This window comes from Elephas maximus, chromosome 12 (assembly GCF_024166365.1).
Source record: "Elephas maximus indicus isolate mEleMax1 chromosome 12, mEleMax1 primary haplotype, whole genome shotgun sequence".
NCBI lineage: Eukaryota > Metazoa > Chordata > Mammalia > Proboscidea > Elephantidae > Elephas > Elephas maximus.
The window spans coordinates 44,376,772-44,394,158 of NC_064830.1; the positions used below are offsets into that span (position 1 = coordinate 44,376,772).

A 17,387-nucleotide genomic window follows, 5' to 3' on the forward strand; every position below is an offset into this window, starting at 1 on the left:
CACTTAATATCAGACCTACCCGAGAAGACCAGAATACAGTTATGTTGCATGACACTACTGTAGCACATTTATATTTCTTTAGATTACAATAAATAGTACAAAGGTAGTGTAAGGGTAAAGTGGGTGGTAAATAGTGTGACATATATGGTGGATAGTGAAGAGGTAGTGTAAGGGTAAAGGTGAAAATCAGTTAAGAAGCGTTGAACCTCATTAATTCAGACTTTGAAAACATGTTAATTTTACCAAATTATAGGAGAACCTTGCTATCTGAGGATAATAGTTTCAGAGTTCCCTTTACCAGGAACCAGAATTTCATAGTGAATAGTCCAGAGATTGTTGGTGAAGAATATTGAATATACCATGGACTGCCAAAAGAACGAACAAATCTGTCTTGGAAGAAGTGTGGCCAGAATGCTCCTTAGAGGCAAGGATGGCGAGACTGAGTCTTACAGACTTTGGACATGTTGTCAGGAGGGATCAGTCCCTGGAGAAGGACATCATGCTTGGCAGAGTACAGGGTCAGTGGAAAAGAGGAAGACCCTCAACGAGGTGGATTGACACAGGGGCTGTAAGAATGAGCTCAAGCATAACAAGGATTGTAAGGATGACTCAGGACGGGGCAGTGTTTCGTTCTGTTGTGCATAGGGTCACTATGAGTCGGAACCGACTCGACGGCACCTAACAACAACAACAATCTGGAGACGGGAGCTTTATTTTTAAAGTAAAACCTTAATATTATAAAAAATAAGTATTTTATAATTACACCTGTGCATTAATTCTTTACAGAAAAAAAATGGAATCAGCCATTGTTTTTGGCACTGTAATTTCCCAATAAATAATTTAACAAAATAATAGATATTGTTATTTCATGCTTGACTTTTACTGTGCCAGCATACTAGAGACCACTTTGTAAAGTTAACTGGGGGAGGTGGATGTCACTGCTTTCTCAAGGCCTCTGTGATTGCTCTCTTTTGAAGCACCTGTTGTGGTATCATCCTGGCCAGTTTCCTCTTTTCCAGTTGTTAACTGGTCTAACCCTTATTTTCTGTGGCTCATTTGTGGCTCAGTTTTCCGAAGTGAAGTCCCTTTTATCGACTGAAGATCCTGCACATTTGGCAAGCTTTTCAGTTCTACTTTGCAGTGAGCTACATTGTGTCATCTGAAATATCCGACAGTTGGTGAGCAAAACTAGCTGGCAGCGAGCATAGACCTTAGTGTGCAGCAGGGTGGTGCCTGTGTGGGAGCTCTGTTTTTCGATGGTTGATTCTTCACAAGTTATTTTCATGTTTGACAACTTTTGCTTGACTGCTAGCCCCAGGCAGGGACACAGATGGGGAGGACCCCACCCCATAATGTATTTTATTATTCCAAGAACTGTATTTAACAGATTTACTTTAAGTTTATTTGAAAATGTAAACAAGTTAAAATCAAATTATATATTGATGTGCTTGAAGGCTCCGAGCGAAGCATTGCTAAGAAAGTAGGTGAGATAGAAACACTGAAGCCTGGTATGCCACACTAGAAACAGGCGTCCAGGAATTTTGCAGAGTGCCTGTCAATTAATGGCTAGATGAAAAATTAGTAACCCATTTCTGTGACAGGCTTAATTTTATTTTCAATACAGTGTTGCTCTGTAGAGTATTAAACTAAAACCCTTTCCTGATTCACCACACAGAGAAATAGTGCTGAAAGCATCATTCACATGTCGTACTTCCTTTGTAAGTAATGTCTTACTGTTATTTCTTGAAGGCCGCCCTGGGAGCTGGCTTCTCTGAGAAGACTCCTGCTCACACAGTCTCAATGGCTTGCATCTCTTCCAACCAAGCCATGACCACAGGTATGGTTACTTCAAAGCAGAAGGTACATATTAGTTGTCCTCCTTTGACCTTGATATGGTCATCAAAAAGTACCATCTTGGAAATGAAGTTCTCATGCACGCCGCAATATGGATGAACTTGAAAACATACTGAGTGAGATAAGTCAGCCACAAAAGGATAAATATTGTATGATTCCACTTAACGTGAAATACCTAGGATTGGCAGATACATAGAGACCCAAGTTTATTAGTAGTTACCGGGGCGGGTGGGAGGGGAAAAGGGAGGTATTCCTTAAGGGGCGCTGAGTTTCTGTTGGGGGATAGAAAAATCTGGAAATGGATGATGGTGATGATCGTACAACATGATGAGCGTAATTAGTATCACTGAATTGTACGTGTAAAAAATGTTGAAATGGCAAATGTTCTATTATATGTAGTTTTTACCACAATAAAAGAAGGTTAAAAAAAGAAGTAAATGATTAGCAGAAATCTCTGAATTTGTAACATTTTAAAAATTTAGCTTTTGTTGGTAGTTCTCAACCTTTTTCTCGCTCTCCGTACTTGAGCACACCCACATATACGTGGTTTCTCCGTCAGTAACGTGGCTGGCTATGTCAGCGATTCTCAGCTGGGGGACTGCGTCTCTAGGAGGGTGCTCCCTATGCGATTCTGACCTAGCCTCCCCCAGGAAATGTGGCACTCCTGTCTCCACCATTCCCATGGTTACGAATGACTGCTTTAGATGGTACTGCTCTTTCCTTCACTTTTTCCTCATGTCCTTGGCATTTTCATAATTAGTTGCAAATTCTCTTAAAAAACTTTAGCAAAATCGTGGGACATTTTCTACCATCCACCCTTAGTGTGAAAAGACAGAAAGCCTGAAGAATTAGTAACTATGTGCTGTCTTAGTAACATCAAGGCCGGTTTCGACAGCCTACCTCATGAGTGTTGGGAAATCATGCCAAAGACAGTGATTCGGGGCCTTCTCCACACTATACAGCATGTGACCAATGCTTGGTTAGAGCAACAGAAGACTTGCTAGTGGCCATTAAAAGGGAGGGGGCTGCCTTACTTCTCAAAAGCTAGAATTACTCAGAGATATAAGTATAAGTAAGTAGAAATTAAAATTCCCTTTAAAGGAAAAAACCTATCTTTCCAAAAACTAAAGCTGGGGGCATATAAAATATGGAAAATGTTCTCGTTTAGAATGTGATTTGTTGGAGAGTTGGTCCAGTGGATATTTCCAGAAGTCGATGTCTATATATGGCTTGAATGAAACATGTTTTTCTCTAATGCGTTGAACATATTTTTAGTCATTTAAAAAAATTATATCTTTGTTTCTCTGAAAAGATAAAAATCTTAGTTATGTTGTCCAATGCCAGTAACTTAAATCTTAAATTATCAGTGGTACGTTATTTTCTGCAAAAGATGTTAATGTATGTATAACGTGTGCACTATAGGTGTTGGCTTGATTGCTTCTGGCCAGTGTGATGTGGTCGTGGCAGGTGGTGTAGAGTTAATGTCTGACATCCCTATCCGTCATTCGAGGAAAATGAGGAAAATGATGCTTGATTTAAATAAGGCCAAGACTATGGGTCAGCGACTGGCATTGATCTCTAAATTCAGATTGAATTTTCTAGCACCTGAGGTAAGACTTGTGAACTGTTACAAAAACACTTGCGTTTCCAAAGCATCTCCCTGCAGAGATTTAGAGTTAAGTATGACAGTGTGGGCTTGGGTATGTTCTAATAGTTGTAGATTCTCTTAGGTATGAGGAAGGGTTGATTATTTAGTCAAGATGAAGGAAAAAAAAGATAGTGGTCAGAAAATTTGAACTTGTAAGCCCTCCTTACGGAAGCCCTACACACAAAGAGCTTTCCCAGCCTTGGCTGAGAACTAGTAAAGAAGTAGTAGATTTTAATTTTTCCGCATAAAACAGAACAACTCCAGATGTCGTGAAACACCTGTTTACAGTGTTCCTGGTCCCTGTGTGTCTCCTTCCCCAGCTCCTTGCAGTGGCTGAGTTCTCCACCGGTGAGACCATGGGCCACTCTGCAGACCGACTGGCCGCTGCTTTTGCTGTTTCTCGACTGGAACAGGATGAGTACGCGCTACGGTCTCACAGTCTGGCCAAGAAGGCACAGGATGAAGGACTCCTTTCTGACGTAGTACCCTTCAAAGTACCAGGTAAAATGGTTTGTACGATTTTGTAAAGGGGAATGCTTCGTGGTACTTGTCGGGGGGTTCCGAATTGCTCTTAAAGCACAAAAAACCTCAGATACCTTTTTCAATAAGTGTGTTGTTTCTGTCCCAGAATACTTAGCCTTCATTCTTAAACATGGACTCAAGTTTCGATTTATGTTATAAGAATTGGTAAGCATTCTAAAGAGAGAAGTTTTTATGACAGTCTCGTTGTGGATTGTCTTCTTATGTTTTAGTTTGTATGCACATGCCTCTTTGTAAAATTCCTGATTCATGTGACTTCTGTGTAGGATAACCAAATGTGAATGAATATCTTTAGAAAACAGGGTATACTTTTTCTGTTAAATCATTTTGATTATTTCTCAAATCTCTTAAATGTTTTGTTTAAAATGTGATAGTGTCTTGGTAGCTATAAAAGACTTCTAGTGAATAGGTATAGTTTACATTTCATTTGTTCATTATCTGCAGATGATATCTAATGCTAATAGTTCCTTAGAGCTAAAAAGGCCCTGTTTTTGTAGGAAAAGATACAGTTACCAAAGATAATGGCGTCCGTCCTTCTTCACTGGAGCAGATGGCCAAGCTGAAACCTGCTTTCATCAAGCCCTATGGCACAGTGACAGCTGCAAATTCTTCTTTCCTGGTAACTATCAATGCTGTTTGTGTTTAGAAGTGACGTATACATTTGTGTGCTTTCATTAGAAAAGCTGAAGATTAATTTATTTGTGTGTTTTGAATAGAGGGTTAAAGAATATAGTTATTTATAATAAAGACAGTATTAAAATCGTAATGAAAACATAGAATCACCCTTAGGAGTTACCTAATCCCACCACCATTCTGATGGAGAAAACTGTTCTCTTCAAGTACTTAAACTCAATTAAAAAACATATGCTGCCTGTGGTGGGCCCTAAAGACAAAAACGGCAGACGACTATAAGATAACGAGGAAGTGCTAGGGTAGGCAGGGATCTTCTCAGAGGAGGTAACACTTGAGCAGTGAGTCTTGAAGAAAGAGTAAAAGCCAATTCAAGAAGTATAAAAGAGACACTGAAGGCAAATACAGAATCAGGGAGGTGTGGGGGCAAGGCCACTTTGGGGAATAACTTGGAGCATAGAATATGAACTGGGAAGTGGTATAAGATGTGGAAAAGAGTAGGCAGGAAAAAAATGAGCTGCCTCTTCTAGCGCTGATAGTTAGGAAATGAGGCATTATAATGACCCCAAAATTACTTTCTTGTAAGCACCATGGAATAAATTTACCCCCCACTTCTTTTTTACTTATTTGCATGTAACTCTCATATCCTTCTTTGATTTTTTTGGCCCCTTCTCAGTAAATATTTCTATTGATACACAGCTGTTGCTCGTAAGATGTGGTTTCTCTTACCACCTTGGATGTGATCTTCTGGATAAAGTCCAGGTGGTCAATGTTTCTTTTACAATATAACTCCCCCAACCAATCTCAATACCCTAGATACTCTCTGATTAGCCCCAGGGAAACAGTTTCCTTCCTTGAGTGGAAGGTAAAGCTCACCAGAACAGGATTGGACCAGCTTTGTGTGTGGTCCTTCCCTCCTGCTGATTCTCACCCTTTAAGGTTCTGGGGTTCATCTGTCGATTTTGAGGAGATTTTACTCCTTTACATTTTTACAAAAAAATTTTTAATATTTAACTTCAGTTTTTATGCTCTTTTTTTCCTTGTTTTAAATTAAAAATATAGGTACTAATCAGACTTAGATACTTCGGGGATATCAGATGACAAAACATTTATTCTTTTCAGAGAGAGAGTAAGGTAGAGACTGTCTCGTTTATTTATTTACCATGCTCTTAGACTGGAGTTCTTCTGAGCGCTTAGTATATGAGAGAAAGGAAAAAAAGTATTTAAACAATGTTAGCAAAGTGAGACTGCTTCCACAACCCAGAAAATAAAGGGAACATGAATCTGTTGTAAATTTACTGATTGAGGAATGGAAAATGGAATTTCACTGACCATGCCTGGGTATTCACTTCTACCCAAGCAAATATGTACTAGTGCCATATTCAACTTTTTTTTTTTTTTACTAGGAGCAGCCTCTGGGGCTCTAGGCCTCAACTGATGCTTTCTCTGCTCTTTAGGTAAGGAACTGAAGGACCCTACCTGAGCTCTTGGGTCAAGAAGTTCACGTAAGGAAAATTAGTAGAAGTGAGTAGATAACAGGGAAATCAGTAGTAGCAGCCAGGGCGGGCCTGAAAATATGTGATTCAGTTAGTTGACCTCTCTTTTCCCTTTACAGTGATTGCCCTAAGGGCAACCTCATGTATTGCTGTTACAAGCTAGAAAGCTAGTCTTATCTCAAATCCAAGTGATTATCCCTTTGCCTTTCCACTTCATATCCTTTTGCCTATCTTTTTTTTTTTACAGTTACTCCTCTTTTTGTCAATTTGTAGGGTAGGTTAGTTATTACGAATTAGCCCTTAGGGATTATAAAAATGGCGTGGGAGCTGCATCTTACCTCTTAGAACTTCACAAAGGGATAAGGTGAATCAAGATCACCAGCCCAAGGCTGATTCTTATGAGGCGGAGGTCAGACATACCTCCCTTCTCTGCCTTCTTTACCAATCCTGACACCAACTATCCCTCAAACAGCAGTCTCCACTTCTCTGCTGGGTTCGATAATTCATTTGTAAATATCTTACAAAAAGATGGGCAAATCCTAGCCAGTACCTATTTGAATTCTGTGTCAGCACAATAAAAATCTAATTCTATTTTAAAAAATTGTAGAGTTAGTTGAAATAGGATTCAATTTCTGTTTTTTCTTTTCTGTTTGTAAGGTGGCCATAAAGTGTGGAAACATAAAGATGTTTGACATATTTGACCACTGTAAGTGAGCAATTACTGTCTGCTCTTGATGGGCTGGGAAAGGGCACCCCAAGTGGTTCAAACAGGATGGTGCACCACTGCGTATGCCAGAGTGACAAAGGCCTGATTGGATGATGATTTCCAAAACTGAATTGGATGATATAGTCACATGTCATGTGCTACATTTTCACTAGATCTGAACTCCCTTGATTACTTCTGGGGTGTGCTAAAGGTGCAGGTTTATTCCGTGAAACTTGGAGACATAAATCATCTGAGGCAACATACCACAAGATACATGGATTTTCAGAAATGTGTTAATGCACCACATTCATTGCAATTTTGCACAGTGGTACATTGAACATACTGTAACGTAGTGTCCATAAATCATTTGTTATGTATGTTTCCAGACTTTGTGGCCTGTAAAAACCAAAAAACCCATTGCCGTCAAGTTGATTCTGACTCATAGCGACCATAGGACAGAGTAGAACTGCCCCAAGGCTGTAATCTTTTTTTTTTTTTAGTAATTTTTATTGTGCTTTAAGTGCAAGTTTACAAATCAAGTCAGTCTCTCACACAAAAACCCATATACACCTTGCTACATACTCCCAATTACTCCCCCCTAATGAGGCAGCCTGCTCTCTCCCTCCACTCTCTCTTTTTGTGTCCTTTTCGCCAGCTTCTAACCCCCTCCACCCTCTCATCTCCCCTCCAGGCAGGAGATGCCATCATAGTCTCAAGTGTCCACCTGATCCAAGAAGCTCACTCCTCACCAGCATCCCTCTCCAACCCATTGTCCAGTCCAATCCATGTCTGAAGAGTTGGCTTTGGGAATGGTTCCTGTCCTGGGCCAACAGAAGGTCTGGGGGCCATGACCACCAGGGTCCTTCCAGTCTCAGTCAGACCATTAAATCTGCTTTTGTGAGAATTTGGGGTCTGCATCCCACTGCTCTCCTGCTCCCTCAGGGGTTCTCTCTTGTGTTCCCTGTCAGGGCAGTCATCGGTTGTAGCTGGGCACCATCTAGCTCTTCTGGTCTCAGGATGATGTAGTCGCTGGTTCTTGTGGCCCTTTCTGTCTCTTGGGCTCGTAATCACCTTGTGTCCTTGGTGTTCTTCATTCTCCTTTGATCCAGGTGGGTTGAGACCAATTGATGCATCTTAGATGGCTGCTTGCTAGCATTTAAGACCCCAGGCCCCAAGGCTCTAATCTTTATGGAAGCAGACTGCCACATCTTTCTCCCACAGAGAGGCTGGTGGATTTGGACTGCCGACCTTTCGGTTAGCAGCAGAGCATTTAACCACTGTGCCACCCATGATTCCTCATAGGGACTATACACAAAAAACAAACCTGTTGCTGTCAAGTTGATTCCGATTCATAGCGATTCTATAGGACAGAGTAGAACTGCCCCTTAGGGTTTCCAAGGACAGAGTAGAACTGCCCCTTAGGGTTTCCAAGGAGTAGCTGGTGGCTTCAAACCGCCAACCTTTTGGTTAGCAGCTGTAGCTCTTAACCGCTGCATCAACAGGGCTCCTACAGGGACTATAGGTGACCTATAATCTCTTCAGGGTCACTGAGTTATAAAAATATGGTAGAAAGTGATAGAAATTGTTTTGATTTTGCAAACTATACAGAATAGGTTCCATTTCTTTGAAATTTTGCGTTTTAGGGAGTTCTTACTTTTGAAGTAATGGTAAAGGGCTTTTTTTGATAGTATCTCTTTGTACCCTAACTTCCCGATTGTCATCTGGGAGAAAGTGAATGGGGTCAGAAGAGGGAAGTTAGGGTACATGCTCTCAGCTACCTATCTGTTTATTCTTCTCCCATTGGTTTGCTGTTTATAGAGTCTAAAAACAAGAAAATTACCTAGAAGCCATGGGCAGGAAGCAGCTGAGAAAGAGTCTAGAAAAATAGGTAGCTAGTTAGATAAGATAGCTAGCTTGATAGATAGATGGATGGATGGATGGATGGAGATTGTTTTAATTCATAAATTTCCTCATATTTTATAAACGAAAAGCAAAAAGCTTTTGGTTTGTTTTTATGAGTACATATTTCTTAATTATTCTCTTTATCCATTTTTATAATTATAGTACTTTTTTAACAGGCCCTTCTACCCTCTTCCTCTAAAAATGGGTCAGTGTACACATGTACCTCGTTTTATTGTGCTTCACACATAATTGCGTTTTTTGTTTTTTTTTTTTTAATTGAAGACTTAAGGCAACCCTGCATTGAGCAAGGCTATCAGTGCCATTTTTCCAGCAGCATATGTTCATTTCATGTCTCTGTGTCACATTTTTGTAATTCTCACAATAATTCAAACTTTTTCATTATTGTATATGTTATGGTGATCTGTGATCAGTGATCTTTGATATTACTGTTGTAATTTGTTTTGAGGCACCATAAGATGGTAAACTTAATGAGTGTTGTGTGCGTTCTGACTACTCCACTGACCGGCTATTGCCCTGTCTCTCTCCCTCTCCTTGGGCCTCCCTATTCCCTGAGATACAACAATAATGAAATTAGGCCAATTAATAACCCTGCAGTGGCCTCTAAATGTTCAAGTGAAAAGAAGAGTCACACGTTTCTCACTTTAAGCCAAAAGCTAGAAATGATTAAACTTAGTGAGGAAGGCATGTCAAAAGCCAAGATAGGCCGAAAGCTAGGCCTCTTGTGCCAAACAGCCAAGTTGTGAATACAAAGGAAAAGTTCTTGAAGGAAATTAAAAGTGCTACTCCAGTGAACACACGAATGATAAGAAAGTGAAATAGCCTTATTGCTGGTCTGGGGAAAGTTTTAGTGGTCTGGATAGAAAATCAAACCAGCCACAACATTCCCTTAAGCCAAAGCCTAATCCAGAGCGAGACACTAACTCTCTTCAATTCTGTGAAGGCTGAGAGAGATGAGGAGGCTGCAGAAGAAGAGTTTGAAGCCAGCAGAGGTTGGTTCATGAGATTTAAGGAAGGAAGTCGCGTCTGTAACATAAAAGTGCCAAGTGAAGCAGCTAAGTCCTGATGTAGGAGCTGCAGCAAGTTATCCAGAAGATCTAGCTAAGATAATTGATGAAGGTGGCTACCCTAAACAACAGATTTTCAGTGTAGATGCAACAGCCTTATATTGGAAGAAGATGCCATTTAGGACATTCATAGCTAGAGAGGAGAAGTCAGTGCCTGGTTTCAAAGCTTCAAAGGATAGGCTGACTCTCTTGTTAGGGGCTAATGCAGCTGGTGACTTTAAGTTGAAGCCAATGCTCATTTACCATTCCAAAAATCCTAGGGCTCTTAAGAATTATGCTAAATCTACTCTACCTGTACTCTGTAAATGGAACAACAAACCCTGAATGATGCCACTTACGTTTACGACATGGTTTACTGAACATTTTAAGCCCATTGTTGAGACCTACTGCTCAGAATAGGATTCCTTTCAAAATATAACTGCTCACTGACGGTGCACCTGGTCATCCAAGAGCTCTGATGGAGATGTACAAGGGCATTAATGTTATTTTCATGCCTACTAACACAACATCCATCCTGAAGCCCATTGGTCAAGGAGTAATTTTGACTTTCAAGTCTTATTATTTAAGAACTACGTTTTGTAAGCCTATAGCTGCCATAGGTAGTGATTCTTCTGATAGATCTGGGCAAAGTGAATTGAAAACCTGGTGGAAAGGAGTCACCATTCTAGAGGCCATTAAGAACATTCATGATTCATGGCAGGAGGTCAAAATATCTCCATAAACAGGAGTTTGGAAAAAGTTGATTCCAGCCCTCATGGATGACTTTGAGGGATTCAATATTTCAGTGGAGGAAGTGATTGCAGATGTGGTGGAAATGGCAAGAGAACTCGAATTAGAAGAGGAGCCCGAAGATGTGACTGAATTGCTGCAATCTAATGATAAACTTCAATGGATGAGGAGTTACCTCCTGTGGATGAGCAAAGGAAGTGGTTTCTTGAGATGGAATCTACTCCTGGCGAAGATGCTGTGAGCATTGTTGAATGACAACAAAGGATTTAGAATACTACATAAACGTAGTTGATGAAGTAATGGCAGGGTTTGAGAGGAATGACTCCAATTTTGAAAGAAGCTCTACTGTGGGTAAAAAGCAATCAAACAGCGTTGCATGTTACAGAGAAATCTTTTGTGAAAGGAAGAGTCAATCGATGTAGTAAACTTCACTGCTGTCTTATTTTAAGAAATTGTCACAGCCACCCCAGCCTTCAGCAACCAGCACCCTGATCAGTCAGCAGCCGTCAACATGGAGGCAGGACCCTCTACCAGCAAAAAGATTACAACTCACTGAAGGTTCAGATGATGGTTAGCATTTTTTAGCGTTAAAGTATTTTTTAATTAAGGTATATACATTGTGTTTTTTAGACTCAATGCTGTTGCACACCTAATAGACTACAGCATAGCATAAACAAAGCTTTTATATTCACTGGGAAACTAAAAAATTCGTATGATTCACTTTGTTGAAGTAGTCACTTTATTGCGGTGGTCTGGAGCCAAACTGGCAAAACCTCCAAGGTATGCCTGTATGTGTTTACATCATGATTTAATGATGGATAAAATGAAATAAGTTTTGTTATATAGAGTTGCTGTGTAAATATAATTATTTGGCAGGTTCAGGAACGGGACACAGAAGATGATTGTAGAAGGACCTCCAGACAGGTTAAAGAATTTAACATTATTGTTCTGGCTACTATTTCAGACTGATGGTGCATCTGCAGTGCTGATTATGGCAGAGGAAAAAGCTCTGGCCATGGGCTATAAACCAAAGGCATATATGAGGTAAAGTAAAATCTTCACTTGAATTGACTCTGATTTTGGTATTTTATTAATGGAATTAACGCCTCTATTTTTTTAACCTAGGGATTTTCTGTATGTGTCTCAGGACCCAAAAGACCAACTTTTACTTGGGTAAGTAGCAGTATATATATTCTTAGACTATAATCAGGAAAATTAATGCTGCTTAGATTACCCACCTTTTTGACACAAATTTTAAAGTAACTTTAAAATTTTTATAATTGGGTTGTGTGGGTTTTTTTTTTTTTTTTTAATAATAATAATAATTCTTTATGTTGGTGTATCATTTTACAGTTCTGGATTTTTCTCCATTTTTTTCTATGTATTTTTTACTTAAAGATACAACTTTGTGTTCTGTTTTGTTTATGAAGAGTCTATAAGCATTTTTTCCATGTTGCTACATAATCTGCTACATAGTCTTCATAACAGCTTTTTATAAAAACCTCATAATATTTAGATCATCGTCCCCCTCACATGAGGCTCTAGCTTCACTGGTCTCCCTGTGTCCTTCAGACTACCCAAGCCCTTTCCCATGCCTTACCCTTTGAACTCTGTGTTCATCTAGCTCTTCACATCATTGGCTTGTCCTTACCCTTCAGGCATCAGATCAACTGTCATCTCAAAGAAGACTTCCCTGGCAACCCTATCAAGAGAGACCTCCCTTAGTTACTCTCTATCTTATCTATTTACTTTCCTCATGACATTGACTAACACAATCTGTATTTATAATTCGCTCACTTGTTAGTTATGTTTCCCTGACTATAGAATATAAACTTCCTAAGGGCAGGGGCCATGTCTATTCACTTTACTATCGTGTACAGTGGAATCAGTGAATGAAGGACCTTAGAATATCTAAAATAAAACTCAGTTTGGGGTGTATTAAGGATCATTTAGGTCAAAAAATTAAAGTGTTAAGGCATTTCTTATTTTTTCTTTTCAGACCAGCATATGCAACTCCGAAAGTTCTGGAAAAGGCAGGGTTAACAATGAATGATATTGATGCTTTTGAATTTCACGAAGCTTTTGCTGTAAGTCATTTTAAAGATGCATATCAAAGGACTATAATCAGAGTAAACTTAGTCCCTGTGTGGGAGAGCAAGGCACAGTTTGTAACACGAATAAACAGAGGCAGTGCCTCTGCCTTTTAAGTCTAACTGACCTGCATTGCTAGGGGAGCTGCAGGGGAGGGAATCAAGTGTCCCATGTGCAGCACTGGAAACTTACCTTTTGAAATTAACTCTTAGAGATCTACAAAAGAACCAAATTGTCTCTTTAGGAAATTTTCTCTGAAAGCTGATTTAAAGATTTGCTGAGCTTTAGAGTTAGATGATCCTATGCCTAAAAGAAAGCCTAGAGGGACATTAATAACCAGATCTTTATTGAATTATTTTCCCTTCTAGAGCCAGATTTTGTCTAATTTCAAAGCCATGGATTCTGATTGGTTTGCACAAAACTACATGGGTAGAAAAACCAAGGTGAGTTTCTGATTAAAAATGTACTTGAATTTCCAAAGCACATTAATATTCTGCTAATAAGAATATGAAGGGAAAAACTTCTTCTTATAAAGGATTTTATGTTTGATTAAGTATATTTATTTCTTAGTTAAAAATTATCACTGGAAATTCTTTAGCAAAAATAAAAGCAAAATTCTATGTTGTCTTTTGTTCTTCACATTCTGATGTTAGATGAAACGTAGACTCTCGGCTTTCAGAATTGACCTAGAGTCTTTCTCTTTTGCAGTAAAATTATTTGTGATGTTTCTAAAGTTGGTTATTTCCCACCATCTCTGTTGCTTCCTACCACAAAAGCCTGACCTGATTCTTAAGTAAACTCATCTTTACAGTTGTGTCTTTATTTTTGTGGGAGCCAGGTTGGATTACCTCCTTTGGAGAAGTTTAATACGTGGGGTGGATCATTGTCCCTGGGACACCCGTTTGGAGCCACTGGCTGCCGACTGGTCATGACAGCTGCCAACAGATTACAGAGGAATGGAGGCCAGTACGGTTTGGTGGCTGCCTGTGCAGCTGGAGGGCAGGTATGTCACAGTTGCTTCATAGGACATTCCAGAAACTCATTTTCTTGGGGAAAAACAAGCTCATTCTAGGAATTTTGGTTTCGTTTAGTTTAAAACATTCTTAAAGCAATATTTCTGATGACAGGCAGCTAGAAAAAGGCAGCTTTTGGAGGGGGAGCAAGATGAAAGGAGGTGTACAACTTTAATTCTGTAATACTTTGGAAGGAAAGTGCTATTTAAATCCAAGTTTTTTTTTTTTTTAATCTAGTCACTCTGAGACCTTACCTATAAAATCCCTCCAAGAGGTAAACTATCTTTCTAGAGAACTGATCTCTACCTTAATTGGAGAATTAATTTGCCTCTGGATAACTTACAGCTGTTTTGCTCAGGGAAATTATGTTATTCAGACAGATTTTTCCTGCCTGCCTCACTTGGATTACACATACAGCCTCCTACCTGGAAATAAAATCAAAAAGAAGTCTGGCTGAGGTCTTTTTTTTTTTTTTTTTTTTCCTTTCCTAATGGAAACAAATTTTTTTTTCCTCCAGAAAAAAAAAGTTTTTACAGAAACTTTCAGTTGCTGGTCAGGATGAATAAATAAGATGTATACAAATATCTTACTTTTAAAAGCCTTTGTTTATAGTTTTTCCTCAGAGACTTTGAAAAAACAAAGAATCAGTTACTTATAGGTTAAACATTTTAGACTTTGTCATCAAAACATTTTTTGATCTGTATGGCTTCATCTACATAAAATTAGAGTCAATTAGGACTATTAAAAAAAAAAAAAAACCAAACCCAATACCATTGCCGTCAAGTTGATTCTGACTCATAGTGACCCTATAGGATGGAGTAGAACTGCCCCATAGAGTTTCCAAGGAGTGCCTGGTGGATTTGAACTGCCAACCTTTGGGTTAGCAGATGTAGCTCTTAGCTACTACACCATCAGGGTTTCCGCCCTTTTATCTTTCTATGCCACATTAAAACTAAGGAGAGAACTAGTACAAGTCACTGTATATAATACATAAGCCACACAGGTTAATGTCCTTTGATTTTAAGTATTTGTTCCTTAATTTTTTTATCAAGCGCAGAGTATGTATAACACAGCACAAGGCCCTTTTGTGGGTGAACAAAGAATAAAACCCAGTACCTTTCTTCTAGAAGCCCGCAGGATAGTGAGGAGAGAGGACATGCTGTATCTGAGAAGCTATGTTAAAGCTGGCATCGTTTCATCAAAAGCCAAATGAGTGGTACAAACATTATTAGGAGACCAGAGAAGGAATCGGTCATTGTGGATCTTGAGCATGGTTTTTCAACCTTGGCATTATTAACATTTGGGCCACATAATTCTTTATTGTGAGGGACTGCCTTGTGCTGTATAGGATGTTTAGCTACATCCCTAGCCTCTACCCTCTAGACACCAGAAGCAGTACCCCACATTCCCCCTCCCAGTTGGGACAGCCAATGCCCAAATGTCTCTAGACAATGTCAGGTGTCTCTGGCAGACAAAATTGCTCCCAGTTGAGAACCACTGATGTAGAGCAAGAGAAGATGTTGGAACATGAAAACAGTGCTTTTAGATAAAGCTGAGAAGAGGTATTCTATCTTCTTATGCGTCCTTCCAGGACAACCCCAAGCAGCCAAACATACCCATCCCTGTTCTTTTTTGTTTGTTTGCTTACTTGCTTGTGCCTTTATCAAAGTACTTAACCATTTCAAACTACAGTGTATACTAGATTTAAGACAGGGACTATGTTCCAAATACTTAACACCCATACAGTGTTCACCTGGGTGCCTTATAAATGTTTGTGGGGATTTGAATTGAACCTAGAAGCAGGGAGATTAGGCTTTTAACTAGTTTGATGGCAATCCAAAAGATAAAATATATGTGATATCAGATAGGATTTATACTCATGGGATCATAAATTGGCATACCTTTATGGTCCCTCAGATCATCTTCTTAACCTGTGTAGAATAATGAAGAAGGAAAGGGCCCAGGCTTTGGAATCATCTAGACCTGGTTTCAAATTCTGGTCCTGTTGTTTGATGGTCTTGTGATTTGAGCGAGTTACCTAACCTTTCAAAAACTCTGTTTCTTGTCTAGAAATGTATCTTTGTTAGCATTTGCTGTTAGTGTTTATTTTTGTATGGCTAAAAAAGTCCAAGTGAGTTCTCATCTTACTTGAAACCATTTGTAGAGCATCCACTAGGAATCAGACTCCATGAGGACTTTATATATATAGGCCGTCCCCAGGCTCCGAACAAGATTCCTTCCTAAGTGTGTCTTTAAGTTGAATTTGTAGGTAAGCCAGAAAAGTGCATACTGTTCTTACTTAGCCTTCCTTTAGTGCAGGAAAAGGCTCAAAGCCTTTCAATGATTTAAAAGCTGCACGTGTAGCAAGTGAGGGGATTGTGGTGAAGAATTTGTTGTGAGTAGGATTTGGTTCAGCAGTTTTAAAGTGAGGGCAAATTTACGTAGCATTAAAGGGCAAGTGTGAGTTTTCCGTAAGTGGGCATTCGTAACCTGGGGACTTACTGTAGTGTGTTATCATATTTAATGCTCACAAAACCACTGTGACTAGGCACCATGAGCCCCATTTTATAGATGAGGAAATTGAGGTTCAGAATAACTTTCCCAAGATCACACAGCAATTGAATGGCAGAGCCAGGATCAAAATTCATAGTCTGTGTACTTCCCATTCATTGTTCTCTTTTGCCTCCTTAATGTTATGCTTACTGACAGTATTTACAGCTCTAATTGGATTTTTTTTCCTTTACAGGGCCATGCTATGATAGTTGAAGCTTATCCAAAATAATAGATGAAGAAGAGGTGACCTGAAGTTTCTGTGAAATACTCATACTAGGCAATGCCATTTCAATGCATTAATGAATGACATCTGTAGTCCTAGCTCCTCTTAGGAAAGCAAAATCTGTGGCCTTCTGTTAAATATTTCCCACTTCAGCCTTGTCAGTGTTCTGAGCTTTTCAATAATCATGGCTTACTGTTCCTTCGGGGATTTCTTAGTCACCAGGATCTCACACAGTGATACTTTTAAGCAATTGTTTTTGATCTCTATTTTTATTAAACACTTAGTGGTTGCAGTTTCAGAAAGCAGTTAGCTGAAATTTGCAAATTATATTCATTCTTATTTGTGTCCTAAAGTTGTGTTTTCTGTAAAATACAAACCAATGTGCCTAAATTATGAAACTAAACCACACTGAAAAATAACAGTAAATGTTTAGATACGAAAATATCATCTTGGCCAACCTTAATAAAGTGTACAGGTATTAGAGAACTATTTGCTTTATTTTTTATTAGAAGGACAGAGCTGATTCTCTTGGCTTAGGGGCAGAGTTTGTCTTTAATTCATTGTTCATAACTTATAACCGTTTTAATCAACAGTGAGGCTGCTAGGAACACAAAGATTGTCTTGATTTAGAATGACTCCCCTCTCCCTCCCCCCGCCCCCTGCATTGCTTGATTGTAGTAAATTTACTTCACCTTTTGGAGATGAATCTGTTCACCAGGATTTAATTGAATTGTAAAGAAAGTTTTTTATTTTGACTGACATGCTATAAATCCTCTCATTTTTTGACTACCATACTGTACTAAATATGTATGCTAGTGCTTTGAAGTAGCAGAAGGCTCAATTGTGGCCACTTGTGTGAATGTTGTGTTGTTGTTAGGTGCCGTCGAGTTGGTTCCAACTCATAGTGACCCTGTGTA

The 17,387-nt window shown here is 39.2% G+C and overlaps 1 protein-coding gene across 1 annotated transcript in view; it reads left to right on the top strand.

The window, feature by feature from the left end:
• HADHB (hydroxyacyl-CoA dehydrogenase trifunctional multienzyme complex subunit beta) overlaps positions 1–16,528 on the top strand; it is a 48,986-nt gene extending 32,458 nt beyond the window's left edge. The window contains exons 7-16 of the mRNA XM_049902712.1: positions 1,750–1,837; positions 3,277–3,464; positions 3,823–4,003; positions 4,540–4,661; positions 11,555–11,634; positions 11,716–11,763; positions 12,590–12,677; positions 13,050–13,124; positions 13,520–13,684; positions 16,441–16,528. Coding sequence (XP_049758669.1) covers positions 1,750–1,837; positions 3,277–3,464; positions 3,823–4,003; positions 4,540–4,661; positions 11,555–11,634; positions 11,716–11,763; positions 12,590–12,677; positions 13,050–13,124; positions 13,520–13,684; positions 16,441–16,476 — 1,071 coding nt within the window. The 3' untranslated portion in view covers positions 16,477–16,528. The remainder of the gene's footprint in view (positions 1–1,749; positions 1,838–3,276; positions 3,465–3,822; positions 4,004–4,539; positions 4,662–11,554; positions 11,635–11,715; positions 11,764–12,589; positions 12,678–13,049; positions 13,125–13,519; positions 13,685–16,440) is intronic.
• The last annotated feature ends 859 nt before the right edge of the window (positions 16,529–17,387 follow it).